The 15,983-nt window shown below is 35.0% G+C and overlaps 1 protein-coding gene across 1 annotated transcript; it reads left to right on the plus strand.

The window, feature by feature from the left end:
• Window positions 1-9,658: 9,658 nt before the first annotated feature.
• LOC111541894 (olfactory receptor 6C2-like) lies at window positions 9,659-10,597 on the plus strand. The gene has a single exon (XM_023210867.1). It carries the CDS (start codon window positions 9,659-9,661, stop codon window positions 10,595-10,597), a length of 939 nt encoding a protein of 312 aa, XP_023066635.1.
• Window positions 10,598-15,983: the final 5,386 nt, after the last annotated feature.

The following is a 15,983-nucleotide window of genomic DNA, read 5'->3' on the forward strand; positions in this document are numbered from 1 at the left end:
CTACAGTAACCAAAACAGCATGGTACTGGTACCAAAACAGAGATATACACCAATGGAACAGAACAGAGCCCTCAGAAATAATACCACACATCTACAACCATCTGATCTTTGACAAACCTGAGAGAAACAAGAAATGGGGAAAGGATTCCCTATTTAATAAATGGTGCTGGGAAAATTGGCTAGCCATAAGTAGAAAGCTGAAACTGGATCCTTTCCTTACTCCTTATACGAAGATTAATTCAAGATGGATTAGAGACTTAAATGTTAGACCTAATACCATAAAAACCCTAGAAGAAAACCTAGGTAGTACCATTCAGGACATAGGCATGGGCAAGGACTTCATGTCTAAAACACCAAAAGCAATGGCAACAAAAGCCAAAATTGACAAATGGGATCTAATTAAACTAAAGAGCTTCTGCACAGCAAAAGAAACTACCATCAGAGTGAACAGGCAACCTACAGAATGGGAGAAAATTTTTGCAATCTACTCATCTGACAAAGGGCTAATATCCAGAATCTACAAAGAACTCAAACAAATATACAAGAAAAAAACAAACAACCCCATCAAAAAGTGGGCAAAGGATATGAACAGACATTTCGCAAAAGAAGACATTCATACAGCCAACAGACACATGGAAAAATGCTCATCATCACTTGCCATCAGAGAAATGCAAATCAAAACCACAATGAGATACCATCTCACACCAGTTAGAATGGCAATCATTAAAAAGTCAGGAAACAACAGGTGCTGGAGAGGATGTGGAGAAATAGGAACACTTTTACACTGTTGGTGGGATTGTAAACTAGTTCAACCATTATGGAAAAGAGTATGGCAATTCCTCAAGGATCTAGAACTAGATGTACCATATGACCCAGCCATCCCACTACTGGGTATATACCCAAAGGATTATAAATCATGCTGCTATAAAGACACATGCACACGTATGTTTATTGCGGCACTATTCACAATAGCAAAGACTTGGAATCAACCCAAATGTCCATCAGTGACAGACTGGATTAAGAAAATTTGGCACATATACACCATGGAATACTATGCAGCCATAAAAAAGGATGAGTTTGTGTCCTTTGTAGGGACATGGATGCAGCTGGAAACCATCATTCTTAGCAAACTATCACAAGAACAGAAAACCAAACACCGCATGTTCTCACTCATAGGTGGGAACTGAACAATGAGATCACTTGGACTCGGGAAGGGGAACATCACACACCGGGGCCTATCATTGGGGGGGAGGGATTGTTTTGGGAGTTATACCTGATATAAATGATGAATTGATGGGTGCTGACGAGTTGATGGGTGCAGCACACCAACATGGCACAAGTATACATATGTAACAAACCTACATGCTATGCACATGTACCCTAGAACTTAAAGTATAATAAAAAAAAAGAAAGCCAAAAAAATTAAATAAATAAATAAAACTGATATTTTAATGACCCATTCGCTTGCCTACTTTCTGTCTCTAGTTGACCCAGAACTCAAGCAAGGAATAGGGTGAAGTTCCTTCACATCCTACTAACTTGAAAATGATGCATTAGAGACCTATATAATTGTGTGAGTATAACGTGGTATTATACATTGGAAGCAAAATGTTGTAATATACTGAAATTCTAAAATGTGAGTGAACTTTGCCTCAGAAATTCCACACTTGATGATTTATAGTAAGGAAATAGATGATGTTTTTATAAAATAATTATTGGGGAATTGTAATATATCATTTCATTACAATTACAATATACTTTTTACATAAAAATACAATGCAGAAACATAATAATGCAACTTTATATTTTTAACATTTTTCACTTAGAAATTGACTTCTTTCAAGTATATTTACATTTTTTTCACAAAAAATATAGGCATAAAGTGATTTTGTTATCTTTTATTAACACTTTGTTATCTATGGTTTGAGGAATAGCCAGAAATGTCTTTTCATCAGGCAACTATTGTTTTGCATTTGGAATGTGTCTAATCAAATCGACGCATCTTACTGTCTCCGAGGACACTGCTCCCACTGCTACCTTTGTTAGGTATTTTGCCAAAATTCAGTGAATGTTAGGTTCGTCAGTTATGTTTGAATTTGGTCACAAAGGACTCTTTGTCTTCAAGAGTCATAAGAGACTAACATAAGAGACTAACATAATAAAGCGGTCATCTTTAGTCACAGGTAAAAATCTATACTTGCCCACAGATATCAGAAATCATCTGTTTTAAATCTGATAATCACCTCACATTTCTCAGACATTTAAAATACATGTCCGTCTATTTCAGCTTAGAGATATAAGAAATTGTTTCCCAGGCTTCAAGTGGAATGGTATCTTTAAGGAGAGTCTGCTGTCAACTCAGAGAGCACCAACTACTGCAAAAAAAATTGTCTGTGGATGTGTATGTCCTCATGAGAGAGGCATTTGTGCACACATTTGATTCCACTTATTTTTTCAATTGTATCTTTGGGCATACCAGGATTACACCATCAACTAAAGTCATGATTACTTTCCATAAGAGTAAGTATGTTTTTGTTTGGTAACTTCAGTTTCTTTCTTCCAACATTCAATTTCCTTGGTCTCTGTAAAATGTCATACTTATCTGTTTAAAAATCAGAGATGACAGTAAATTAATATGGGTATCTCTAGAAAAGAAAATAGTCATTTCTGATGTCATTTTGTTCTACAAAAATTAAATGTGAAGAGATTGGACTAATGGAAATATTTATTACAAGCATGAGTAAGAGATAGGTGAGCTTCTGCTCACTGTTTATCCTCAGTATCTACAGTAGTACCAATCATATCACAGGTGCTCAGGAAATACGTGTTAAATGAATTCATGAGTGCTCACAGCAACAGGATAATTTGAAGGGCAAACGGAAGTGAACTGCTCCGCAATGTTACTCTCAACAATCCATACACATCTTAAATCAAGATATAACTACAACATCCTTCATTAGAGTGCCAAATTACCTGCAATGCTTTCGTTAATATCACTCAGATAATTATAATGCAAATATTCTCTGAAGTACACTAAATTGAAAACACATCTAAATTAAATTGGTTTACCAAAACATTCATTTAATATTTGAGTGTCACAGAAAATAACTATTCGTTATTAGAAAGAGAGGAGACTTTTGCTATTTTGGACGCTGCTATGAGGCAAAACGCTACAGGTAAGCACTGAGTTTCTCGATTTGGTTCAGAAATATCCATTCCTATGTGATTCTACCTAAAAGGCTACTAATTAACAGCTAATTATTTCTCCCCTGAACCTAGACTAATTATCTTTTCCTATAGATATGCCCGTAAAGCATCTCTATTTTCCTGTCTGTAGTAATCTAATGCTGTCATTTGTTATTATATTAATAAAAACAGCATGCCTCAATTCACCAACCTAAGGAAAATATACCTCTAAGTTTCTTGCGGGGTGTAGTTTATTGGAAATAAGTGAAACCATGATGTATCCAACCAATTAATTTTCTCATGGAAGATTTTTTCTACCTTGGAATGGAAAAAAAAAATAGAACCCTGTATTTACAAAATAGGCTCCTTATTTACAAAAGGAAATAGATGCCCATATAATTAGTTAACTAATTAATTATCGTTGAGAAAGAAATGTGAAATACCTATTGTGTCAAGTCCTAAATTTTCGAGTCCCTGCACCCTGCCCTTAACATTTCATTAGCAGAACATTGAATGGTTATTAGAGGCATCAAAATTCACAAACTTTATAAAGAATGTATGAGAGAAAGCAGAGTAGGCACAGTGACCATTGATTAGTGGTGTCATACATTAGCATAAGAATTAAAACAAGTTTTGGAGCAAAAATGAGGAAAAATAGGAAAAAGAAAACAAAGAAGAAAGAAGTAGGGGTAGTAATTAACTCACTATCCACCAGGCATTTGGCATGGGTTACCTCAAATCAATTCTCACAATAATTCCATAACTAGATATTACTGAGGAAACTGAAGTTAAAAGGGACAAGTGGGTTGAGAGCACCCACAGTCTGTTTCCAGAGATTGTGTGAAAAACACAGGAAATACATTTCCTCTCACATCACTCCACAGGAAAGCATTACAGAGTGTTTGAGTCAAACCTGTGTAATATTAAAGGTAGCCTCAAAAATCAGTGGATTTTTACTACTAGACTTATATAAAAAATATTATTAAAGTTCATTCTAAAGGCCTACTAAACCTTTTAAAATATACTTTGTTTTTGGTATGCAAGACAAGTATGACATTCATTCTTTTCTTGTTTTCACAAATTTTTCAAGAGCACTTACTATGCTTCTGGAAATAAGCTTGTTTCTGGGAACACAGCAATGTTCAAAATAAAATTTGTCAACATAATTTGACAATCTAGCATTGTGCTTTAATAAGAATAATTAGAAGCTATTATGTGAGTAGTAAGAGGAAAAATTAACCTCGCCTTGAAGAATTATAAATGTTATTGTAAAAAAAATTAAATAAAATAATTACAGATGAATTTCTGGTGGAACTGATACCTAAGCTCAAACTTGAAAGAGGGATGGGGAGGTTTAGCACAATCAGAGAGACGGGAACTTCCACAGATAATCTGAAGAACGGGTTCTTGTGGTTACAGTTAGTAGATAAGTGAATCAAATTGAACCCAGAAACATGAAACTAGCTACCTGACTCCGTAGACTATATTTTTTGTTGTTTTGGTTTTTATTTTCTTTCTTTCTGGGGTACATGTACAGGAGGTGCAGGTTTGTTACATAGATAAACGTGTGCCATGGTGGTTTGCTGCACTTATCAACCCATCACCTAGGTATTAAGCCCAGCATGCATTAGCTATTTCTCCTAATGCTCTCCCTTCTCAACCTCACCTCCTGACAGGCCCTAGTGTGTGTTGTTCTCCTTCCTGTGCCCGTGTGTTTTCATTGTTCAGCTCCCACTTATGAGTGAGAACATGCGGTGTTTGGTTTTCTCTTTCTGCATTAGTTTGCTGATGATAATGGCTTTCAGCTTCAGTCATGTCCCTGCAAAGGACATGAACTTATTCTTTTTTACAGCTGCATAGTATTCCATGGTGTATAGGTACCACATTTTCTTTATCCAGTCTATTGTTGATGGGCATTTGGGTTGAATATGTTATCTTGCTAGCAGCCAGAGCAACTGCACTAAACAACAGGATGAGAAATTAGGTAAATTGTATGAATCAATACTGAAAATTTAGAAAGATCTTCATATGCTAACTAAGGAGCTTAAGTTTTTTGATGAGGGCAAAAGGAAATAATTTATAGTATGAAAGTTAATGTTTCAGTTAACAAAATCCTCAATTAGAAACTCTGAAAATATAAATAAAACTTATTTTAAAATTTAACTTAATATCTATTTCATCCCTCCCTATCAAACTTCACCACCTCATACTAGTGGATTATATCTGTATATCTGCATTGCTGCCCTCAACCCAAGTTTCTCTTAATCGTGGTACAGTTACACAGTTCCAGTGTGTTAAAATGTACAGAAATGTCAGTTTTCATCAGGACTGACATTGACAGGAACATCCATCAACTCTTCTGGTTCTCAGACACCTGCTCATGTGCATCACTGCTGTGGGATCTCTTTTTCCCCTGGCCTGTAATACTCTTCAAGTATTGTTGTTCTCTATGTTAGGTTTAAAACACTTTTATTATTCCTGTGGCAAACTACAATACAAGAAAACTTGTGAAATATCTAAAGTTTTTCTTTACTTTCAGGTCACTACTAGGCATAAGAATGTCCTTCTGCTAATGCTGTATGATCTTGAAAATGAGAAAACTGTATATGACTTCCTAAAGCCCTTTTAGTCTATATTCAAGAAGCAGTTAATTATTTCCTACTGTTATTCCCCTTAGATATCTACAAGGAAAAGGAATTACATAAATATATCTCCTTTTTCCTTCCTTCTACTCTTCTGACCTCGTATTAGTGGAAGGTGACAGAGGGTCAGTCAGAGACCTCATTCAGAGTCACCAAAGTCTCTAAACTATTCTCTAGCTCTTTTATCCTCTGCTAAAGAGATTTTATAACTTATGTAAGGATGAGAAGCTTTGTCATTATTTATTCTCCTGCATAAAGATATTATTACCTGAAAATGTTTTATTAATCACAATGCTTGATGCATATGAAACTCTAAACACTTCTTCCCTAAAACCAAGACAAATTAACATATGAGTGAATACAAAGTGAACCAATGATTTCAAGGAAATGCAGAGTATGGAAAGAATGTTAGTTAACAGTAGATTCAAATTTTTTCCATGATACACAGGGGAAGATTAATCTTATAAGGGCTTTGGAAAAATAATTTTGATTCCACTGATTTTAAAAGATTGAATGAGAGAAGCAAAAACGTCAGCAAATGTTAACGTGCATTTGTGGCATTTCAGCTATGAGTTAAAAACACCCCAGTAAAGCCAGTGTCGTGAGTAAGCAAATGAAGGAAACAAATTAACAAAATATTAAGAATACAGAAATGACAGGACCTGGTGATCAACTAAAAATGGGGGAAAAAAAAGAAGCAAACATGTCCTTATGAGAGATTTAGTATAAACCGGAAAAGAAACATAATAATGAGTGCCTCATTTAAAATCTTGAAATGTGCCCATTTAGAAGACTCTCAATAGAAGATAATAAGAGAAAATAAAAATGCTTAATATAGTAAGTAGTAGAGATATTTTATCTCTATTATCTAAACTTACCAGTATAACAAAAAATGCACATGTGATATTTACCTGAATTTTGTACATGAGAAAAAACACAGGATAAAGAAATTAAGCAGATTGTTCAAGGACATTCAAAAAGGAAAAGGAAAAGCCTAATTCAGACCTCCTAAGTATGATCTAAATGACCAAAACTAAGTTTAATGTTGAAGTCAGGAAACTATAAGATACGTTTTCCTACAGATATAAATGTGAGAATCATCGACCTATTACTAGTTACCTTTCATAATAATTTCCTAGAGTTAGAGAGCTGAGTGAAAGAAAGGATGGCCTAGAAAAGAGATTTCAGGTGCACCAACAACTATAGAGATTGTTAAAGAAAAACAAGCCACAAAGGAGAATAGAAAAGAGCATAGTGTTAAGAAAAAAATTTAGGAGCAGCACAATTCACAATATCAAAGACATGGAATCAACTTAAATGCCCGTCAGTGGTAGACTGGATAAAGCAAATGTGGTACATACATACCATGCAATACTCTGCAACCATAAAAAGAACAAGATCATGCCCTTTGCAGGAACAAGGATGGAGCTTGAGGCCATTATCCTAAGCAAACTAACAGAAACAGAAAACAAAATACTGCATGTTCTCACTTACAAATGGGAGCTAAATGATCAGAACACATGAACATGTAGAGGGTAATAACACACACTGAGGCCTTATCAGAGGGTGGTGGGTTGGAGGAGGGAGAGGATCAGGAAAAATAACTAATGGGTATTAGGCTTAATATCCAGGTGATGAAATAATCTGTACAACAAATCCCCATGACATAAGCTTACACATATAACAAACATGCACATGTACCCCTGAACTTAAAAGTTTTTTTAAAAAAAAGGAACATTTTCAAAAGCAGAGTTTAACCTTTCAACATCCAAATGGTGCCTTATTTAAGATGAAAATTTATTCCCACCCAGGGGAATAAATCATAGATTTAGAATATTAGAGCTGGGATGATTCTTAGAGATCATCTAATATAATTTTATCATATTAAAGATGAGAAAGACTGAGGCCTGGGGGCTTACACCTTTTTAAGTCTTAAAAAAAAAAAAGAAAGAAAATGTGAGATACTGGAAATTAAACTATAAAATCTTTCATGAAGTTTACAGTTCACTGTCTTACATGCAGCAGAGAGTTTGAGTTAAGTGAACACTAAATTGTGTTTAATTAACGAAGCAAGTGGAGGCTATTGGTGACCTTGCCCAGAGTAGTTTCAATGGTCCTAGAATGAAATGAGTTGATGTTTAAGTGGGAAACAGAAAAGTGGAGACAATTATCAAGCAGATGAAATTTAAAAGGAAGTAAAAACTGGAAGTATGTTTAAGAAATAGCTTAGCTTTTTAAACATGATATTACAAAATGTTATTGTCATTTATAGTAAAGTGACAGAATGTATTTCAAACTGAAACAAGGCTGATCAAAACCAGAAAAATTCAGGGATGTGGCTCTTCAGGTCTATAAACATACTCCTAACATTCCATGTAATAAAGTCTGAATCAAAACTATCACTACAGAATTCATACAAGAAGTTGAAATATGCCACTGCCAGATGCGTTTAAAAGAAACGTGGGAAATTCATGTTTATTGCGACACTATTCACAATAGCAAAGACCTGGAACCAACCCAAATGCCCATCAATGATAGACTGGATAAAGAAAATGTGGCACATATACACCATGGAATACTATGCGGTCATTAAAAAAAGATGAGTTCATGTCCTTTGCAGGGACATGGATGAAACTGGAAACCATCATTCTCAGCAAACTAACACAAGAAGAGAAAATCTAACACCACACGTTCTCATTCATAAGTGAGAGTTGAACAATGAGAACACATGGACACAGGGATGGGAACATCACACACTGGGGCCTGTTGGGGGTGGGGATCTAGGGGAGGGACAGCATTAGGAGAAATACCTGACATGGGTGACGGGTTGATGGATGCAGCAAACCACCATGGCACGTGTATACCTATGTAACAAAACTGCATATTCTGTTTATGTACTCGAGAACTTAAAGTATAATTTTTTTAAAAAAGAATTGTAATACTAAAAATCTGCTCTTATTGATAACCCTTTTGTTGAAAAAAGGAGGAGAATCCTCAAGATATAGAGAATATGGAACTATAGCAGCTCGTTAAAGAAGGCAATAGGTTTTCACTGTTAAAGAAATCTAAAAGGAAAGTAATTAACCAGATGATACAATTCCAGACTTCCTCTTATAAACAGGGGAGAAATTATTTGTAGTATGAGGATATCCTAGAAAGCATAAAAATATACAACATTGACATTTTATTCTAACCTTAGGAGGAAAATATAGCCAAAGACAAATATACAAATATAAAACACATTTAAATCATTTTCTACCTTGACTTTAACACATTTAAATGGATATTAAAGAAAATGTATTCAGTAAAAAATGATTCATATACACCTCAAAGGAGCTGGACTGCAACTACATGGTAAGTGTTCACTGTCAGTTTAATAATTAATACACATCTGAACTTTAATATTAGGATTCTTTGGCAAAGACTATTGTTAGCTTATTTGGGGATTTATCTACCAAAAGCATGTCTGGGGATAAGAAGTTAGGGAACACAGAATTGTGATTCAAAAGCAACTGATTAAAAGGAGACCTTTTTCGATGACGTTTATAAGATAATACGTTGAGCTGATACCAATTACAGCTAGATTGTATATTCATTAGATGCAGCAGTATAAAATATGTGATTCAAAGACAAATAGCTTGTGTGGCATAAAGAGGAGGTGATCAAACATCAGCATGTGTTGTATGTTTGCTTCTCCACTAGTCAGTTGTATAGGAATCACTCTCAAGTTCACTTTTCTTGAGGTTAGAAGCTAACTAGAACTCTGGAACTCCTCAAAGAAAGCCTTTCTTACTGTTTCCAGCAGATTGGGCAAGAGACAACAATTAAGGATGAAGAATCAAACACCAATAAAAACCTTCATCTTGCTGGGACTGACAGATGACGCTCAGCTACAAATTCTGCTTTTTGTCTTTCTATTTCTTTCTTACACCTTGAGTTTATCTGGAAATCTAACCATCATCACCCTCACACTGATTGATTCTCACCTTAAAACACCTATGTATCTTTTTCTCCAAAATTTCTCCTTCCTAGAAATTTCATTCACAACTGCTTGTGTTCCCAGATTCTTGTATAGCATATCCTCTGGGGACAAGTCCATTACCTATGATGCTTGTGCCAGTCAACTGTTGTTTACAGACCTCTTTGCAGTAACAGAGTTTTTTCTCCTGGCTACCATGTCCTATGACTGCTACGTGGCCATCTGTAAACCACTGCATTACATGACCATCATGAACAGCAGAATCTGCAAGAACGTCATCCTTTTCTGTTGGGTAGCAGCACTGATCATCATTCTCCCACCAATTAGTTTGGGTTTGGGCCTGGAATTCTGTGACTCAAATATTATTGATCATTTTTGCTGTGATGCATCTCCTATTCTAAAGATCTCTTGCTCAGACACATGGTTGATAGAGCAGATGGTGATAGTGTGTGCCGTGCTGACATTCATCATCACCCTCATGTGTGTAGTTCTTTCTTACATTTATATCATCAAAACGGTTCTGAGAATACCCTCTTCCCAGCAAAGGAAAAAGGCCTTTTCCACTTGTTCTTCCCACATGATTGTTGTTTCCATTACTTATGGTAGTTGCATCTTCATTTATGTCAAGCCTTCAGCAAAGGATGAGGTGGCTATCAATAAAGGGATTTCACTCCTTATTACTTCTATTTCACCAATGTTGAATCCCTTTATTTACACACTAAGAAACAAGCAAGTGAAGCAAGCTTTCAATGACTCAATTAAAAAAATAGCATTTCTCTCAAAGGTGTAAAGGGAAAAACGAGTTGATAAATCCAGCTAAAAGGAAGGAAGAATGAGCACAAAATCTGGAGCTTTTGATACTATTTCGCTATATAATTTATTCTACATTCATATTGACATTCACAATTTCTCTTTAAACTTGTTTACTATGAACTGACTATTCCATTCTTTATCCCCATTAACACCAAACTCTCTTGAGGATGCTTACTTTTACGATCTAGCTGAAATTGCTATTTAACTGTTAACCCTGGAAACACAGTAGATCACATTTTTTCCACCATCTTTTCCCGCACTAATAGATATGGCTATTTATTTTAAGTTATAAATAATAGAGTGGATGTAGAAGTAATATGCAGCATTTCTAAAAGTGGCCTATAAAAATACCCAACATGTGATACCCTCTCACTTTTTCCCATCTACCGGCCAGATACCCAAGCTAAAATGACTTTGTAAGCTTCATGTTAATGATGAGTGAGCTTGAGAAAGCCTGCTTGTGTAAAGACCTATAAAGAGACCTCCTCGGTCACCACCAAACTGAAATCTCCGTAAACCATTTCTGCAAGAAATAAATTTCAGCTCTGTTTGAGCTATTGTCCATGGGATATATCTTAAATTTGTCAGCTATTATAACAAAAACTTAATATATATGGCATTTGCAAGTAGTGAGGAAACTGACAAAAGACTAGAAACATGAAAATTATTGTAATGTCCTGGGAAAACATGTAGTAAGGTAGTTAGTTACCTGAATTTGGAAGGCAGACTAACAGTCTGCTAAGATAATAGCTCATGGGAAGTAGTCAGATAAAGCCAGTAGTGTTGGGGGGGCGGGGTGGGTATTATTTGCTACTTTTTGGAAAGATACTGAAGAATAGGCATGAGCCTGAGCTAAAGCTGGCATATGTGAGAGCAGAAATTAAAGGGATTAAACAGGATGCAGAAAACTGTAGTATAATAAATTCAGAAGATCCAATATTTCCAAATCCTAAACAATAAGAATTAAAACGAATAAATAAGACTAAAAAGACATTAAGAAAAAAAAAGTATGACTTCTCAGTTAAAGAGAATCAAATTCTATGCATAAATCATTTTATGAGTATATCTTCTCTTTTCTAGCTAGGATTTTGTTTCAGATAGGCATAAATTGGCCCCCATTAATTTACAAAAATAAAAGAAGGTAAAGAAATGAGAAAATTTAGTAATATGCCTAGAAAGAAACTTTGGGATTTCTAGCACATAAGACTTATTGGAATCAAATCAGAAGTTTTCAAAGTTCAATTTGAGGAAGTTTTCATGTTCTTTTCTCTCTTGCCTGTAGATGCTAATTTGCAGGGTAGCCTCTGAAGTCACAGATTGTAGGTGGCAGAGATCATCAGCCATTCATGAGAAGAATGCATCTACAATTATACATCCATACCCTCTTTAATATGTTATCCTACATAATTAGCATATATTAAAAGATGATGAAAATCAATTTTCTAAAAACTCAATCTGTGATGAACAAAAGCCACATAATATATTTTGAAGAATAAGAAAAATTATATGTGTAAACTCACAGGAAAATGAAGAAGCAATACTCACAGTAGTCTCTTCCAAACCAATGCACTAAGCAATGATTTTTATTTTGAAATACTAAGAAGATTTTAAGGCTAAAAATAATTAACAGGATGAAACATATATAATACAATAGCAAAATTATAAATATAGCACTTTATTTTACAACTACAGTGGGTGAAGATAGGTTACAAGATATTGTTTAGAATCATCTAGAAGTTATAAATAAAAATACAAATATATACATATACTTACAAACATGCATATGTCCATTTGGATATATGGAGATATATGTATATATACACACATACACGTACACACATTTAAGTGCATTACTGCACTCAGAAAATAAAAGCAAATCCCAAGTTGCCTGAAACAGATCAAGAGAGTGAGTAGAGACAGAGTATAGAGGGGAAGGGTGAGGAGATTGTCAAACTATGAAACTAGGAAGCTTAGGTTTGAACATCTGCATGGAGATATGAGGTCTCAGGTGAAGAATCTGAACACATATGCTAGCATAAAGCCTAGACCATAAAATGCCTATAAGCCCAAGGAAAACCCAAACTAGAAAAAAATCTGCATATCTGCATAAGGAGATGGAAAATAATTTTAACTCATTTTTTACTGGGCTGTATATTAATAAAATAGTCTGGTCCAAGGAATATAAAACCATATATCAGACATCACAGAATTATTTCTTATATCCATTAACTATCCCCACAAGATATTCCACTTTTGAAATATGAATAAATTAAAAATAAAAAAGAGCCACTTGGAATTTGACAAAATTACTTAAATTTACTCTTTGGGTAAAGAGACCTTAAGAACTGAAATGACAAGCTCTCTCTAAAGTAATGGTATGGAGAATTTTTTAATCCTTCAGGTGTTGATGGAGGTGTTTAATGGTGTGTATAATTTTCCTACAGCTTAATTTACAGCTTTTTCTGGCCGATCTGTTCCCAAAGGTTTATATAATTTAGGGTTTTAAAATATACATCATCTGCACAGGTCTGGTTTTCATTTAATTCTATCAATAACTTTACTAAGAATTTGTTACATCTGGCAGCTGTGGTAAAGACACTATTGTTTGATACATCATACATCAATTACAAGTATGGTATCCTTCTTTTTTATTTACCTTAATGACCTTTTGTTTTATATAACATATTCCCAGTAACTAGGACATTTTTCAGTAAATCTTGGGTTTTTTTCTGGTTTGTCCCAGATATCATTATAGGCCTTTACAGAAACTGGTTTCAATCTGTAACAATACCCCATCTACCCTCCCAATGGGAAGAATACATTATTTCTCCTTTATTTTCCAGTCATATTCTACTACAATTTAGGCTTATATGAACATAAATGCACCATCCCCATCTCCTTCCTAGGCTGGTGGTACTTGTGACTACAAACTTAACAATATCAGATTCTAAATGATAAGAAGATTCATAGTCCTTCCTGGGTGAGGATATAAGGTTTCTCCAAGCTTACTTGACAAATATGGTGTTTCATTGTGCTATTATTTGATCAGCCAATTACAAGTAGTTTCATTTTCCTCCCAAGTTGATATCCAGAGTCTCCTAGAAGAGAGCTTCCTTAATGTTTCTGTTTGATTTGGCAAGTCTTTGTTCTTATGATAATGAGCCCACAAAAATGTTATTTTCACCTGACTTGGTACGGCAAGACTTCCTCCTAATATTTACAAAGAATATACGGCAAAGTAGAGACTGCTGATCAAGCCATTACATATGTTGCTCCCAACTGGATAGTAAAATGAGTACAACTGAGAGATATATTGTATGCATTTGTAAGTCTTGTGCACTCTAGGAAACTGTGAATCAATTATATTATCTTCCTATACAAAACTCAGTCCGTGGATGCCATAATGCTGCTCATATAAGGCCACTGCATATCCCAAGAGGCTGATTATTGTTGCTGATCTGTATAACCACACCCAAATTCACTTCTCTTCAGTCTGACCAGGTTCCTTTGTTTTGCTTAAAATTATTTTGTTCATATTCATATTTGATAGCAGTCAACTCTTTCCAATCATATGCAGACACATGTCTTTTCAACACACCATCATGTTCTTTTTCAACCATAAAAGGAAGTCCCTACTTTAAGTAATCCATTAATATTAATCCTAAGAAATCATCTGACAAACAACTAGAATGACAGATAGAGCCAATTGAACCATGAAGTGAATATAATAATGCCTCTGGCCAGGTAACAGTGAGGTTCAGAGCAGAGGATTATTGCATCACTTCTTTTCTCCAAATTTTCAGTGGAATTTTTAGGCCTGCTTTGGTCATTACTCAGCACCAGATGTAAGTTATGCTCTTGTTCTGAGATGCTTTCATGGAAATTTTACTCTGTCATTGTGAACTTCTTATGAGTGTCCTCCTCAGTTGCCATGATCTCCACCAGTTTTCATTTATTACCTGTTTCGATAATACTTATGCCTTGTGGTCTGGTTTTTCTATCTCAGCAATAGTTTTCACCTAAAGGACAGGGAGTCACAGAAGGCTGGTAATGCTTCTCTTCTGCTCTCCCTCCAAGTAGCTGTCTCCAGATATGACATATAAACTATCACTAACCTGCCCCTGCCATTTAGTAAGGGGGCCACATTGACAGTTAGCTCTAAATTGGCTACATGAGTGAAATTACAACCCACCTTAAAGTATCACTAGAAATACATGCAGCTAAATGTAATAGTATGGATATTAAGCATTAACTATTGATGTCCCTCTGCCCAGGCATCCGTGAATTCAAAACTGGCCCAGGACCACCATTTGAAAAGAAATAACAGAACTAAAAGTAATATATACAAAGTTGTGAAGTTATAAAACCACCCAACCCTCATTCACATCTCCTGTTCTATAAACCTTTCCAGTAAGGTGTCTGTCTTACTTCCACTTGTAAGCACTGTGGGGAAGTAATTATTTAAATACAATTCTAGCTTTTCAATATTTATCAACCACTGCTTCTGAATAACTGCCCTTTCCAATTTTTTATAAGCCCATTGCATTAAACGTAATATGGGATATATGTTTACATAATCTCTTTACTTTTCCCTTTTTATGCATTGGTAGCAGTAAAATACATAACTTTTTCTGAATAATTACAAGATACCCTACAAAGGTTTGGGCATGTAGATGTTGGTCCCTCAGTCCATCTCTGCAGATTCCATAGTTTAACTGAGGGAGTAAATTTAACATCCTGTTCAAAAATGTGTCACTCTAGATCACCATCCTCTGGTAGATATGGATTCTAACAGGCTGGGATAAATTGAACAAATTTGAATGAGCAATTTAAGATGTGCCTGTAAGGCCAAGGGGGCTTTCTAAGACACTAAAAATGATTTTTTACTATTAACGCTTTGGTGGCATCCTATCAATTGTTCTTTTTACAATATTGTTCCCCCAAAAATTGTCTGAACAACTCAGTTATTTAATTATAACTTACAGCTGCATCTTTTCATTTCTTCCCTTGACTGACCTCTCTTTTATATAACATAATTTTTTCATCATGTAACCCCATGCATGATAACTAAATTAACCATTCACATACAGCCTCCTAAATATCTTTTTGACCTTCTGAGAATAAAGTGATGAAGGGTGTCCAGAGTTGGCTTCATCCATGACAGTATCCTTAATGGTGTGCATTAACAATATTAACTTAAGTCGGCCTTTCTTGCCATCATAAGTTCTTTCTAGAGTTGCCTGATTCGTGAGATATCTCCATATAAGAAGGAATATTTCAATTATGGGTCAAGAAGGAGATGGAAACATATCTCTCTCAGGGTGAGTCTGCATAACCTCTACCTTTACCCACTGGAATAAGGT

Source organism: Piliocolobus tephrosceles, chromosome 10, assembly GCF_002776525.5.
Source record: "Piliocolobus tephrosceles isolate RC106 chromosome 10, ASM277652v3, whole genome shotgun sequence".
NCBI lineage: Eukaryota > Metazoa > Chordata > Mammalia > Primates > Cercopithecidae > Piliocolobus > Piliocolobus tephrosceles.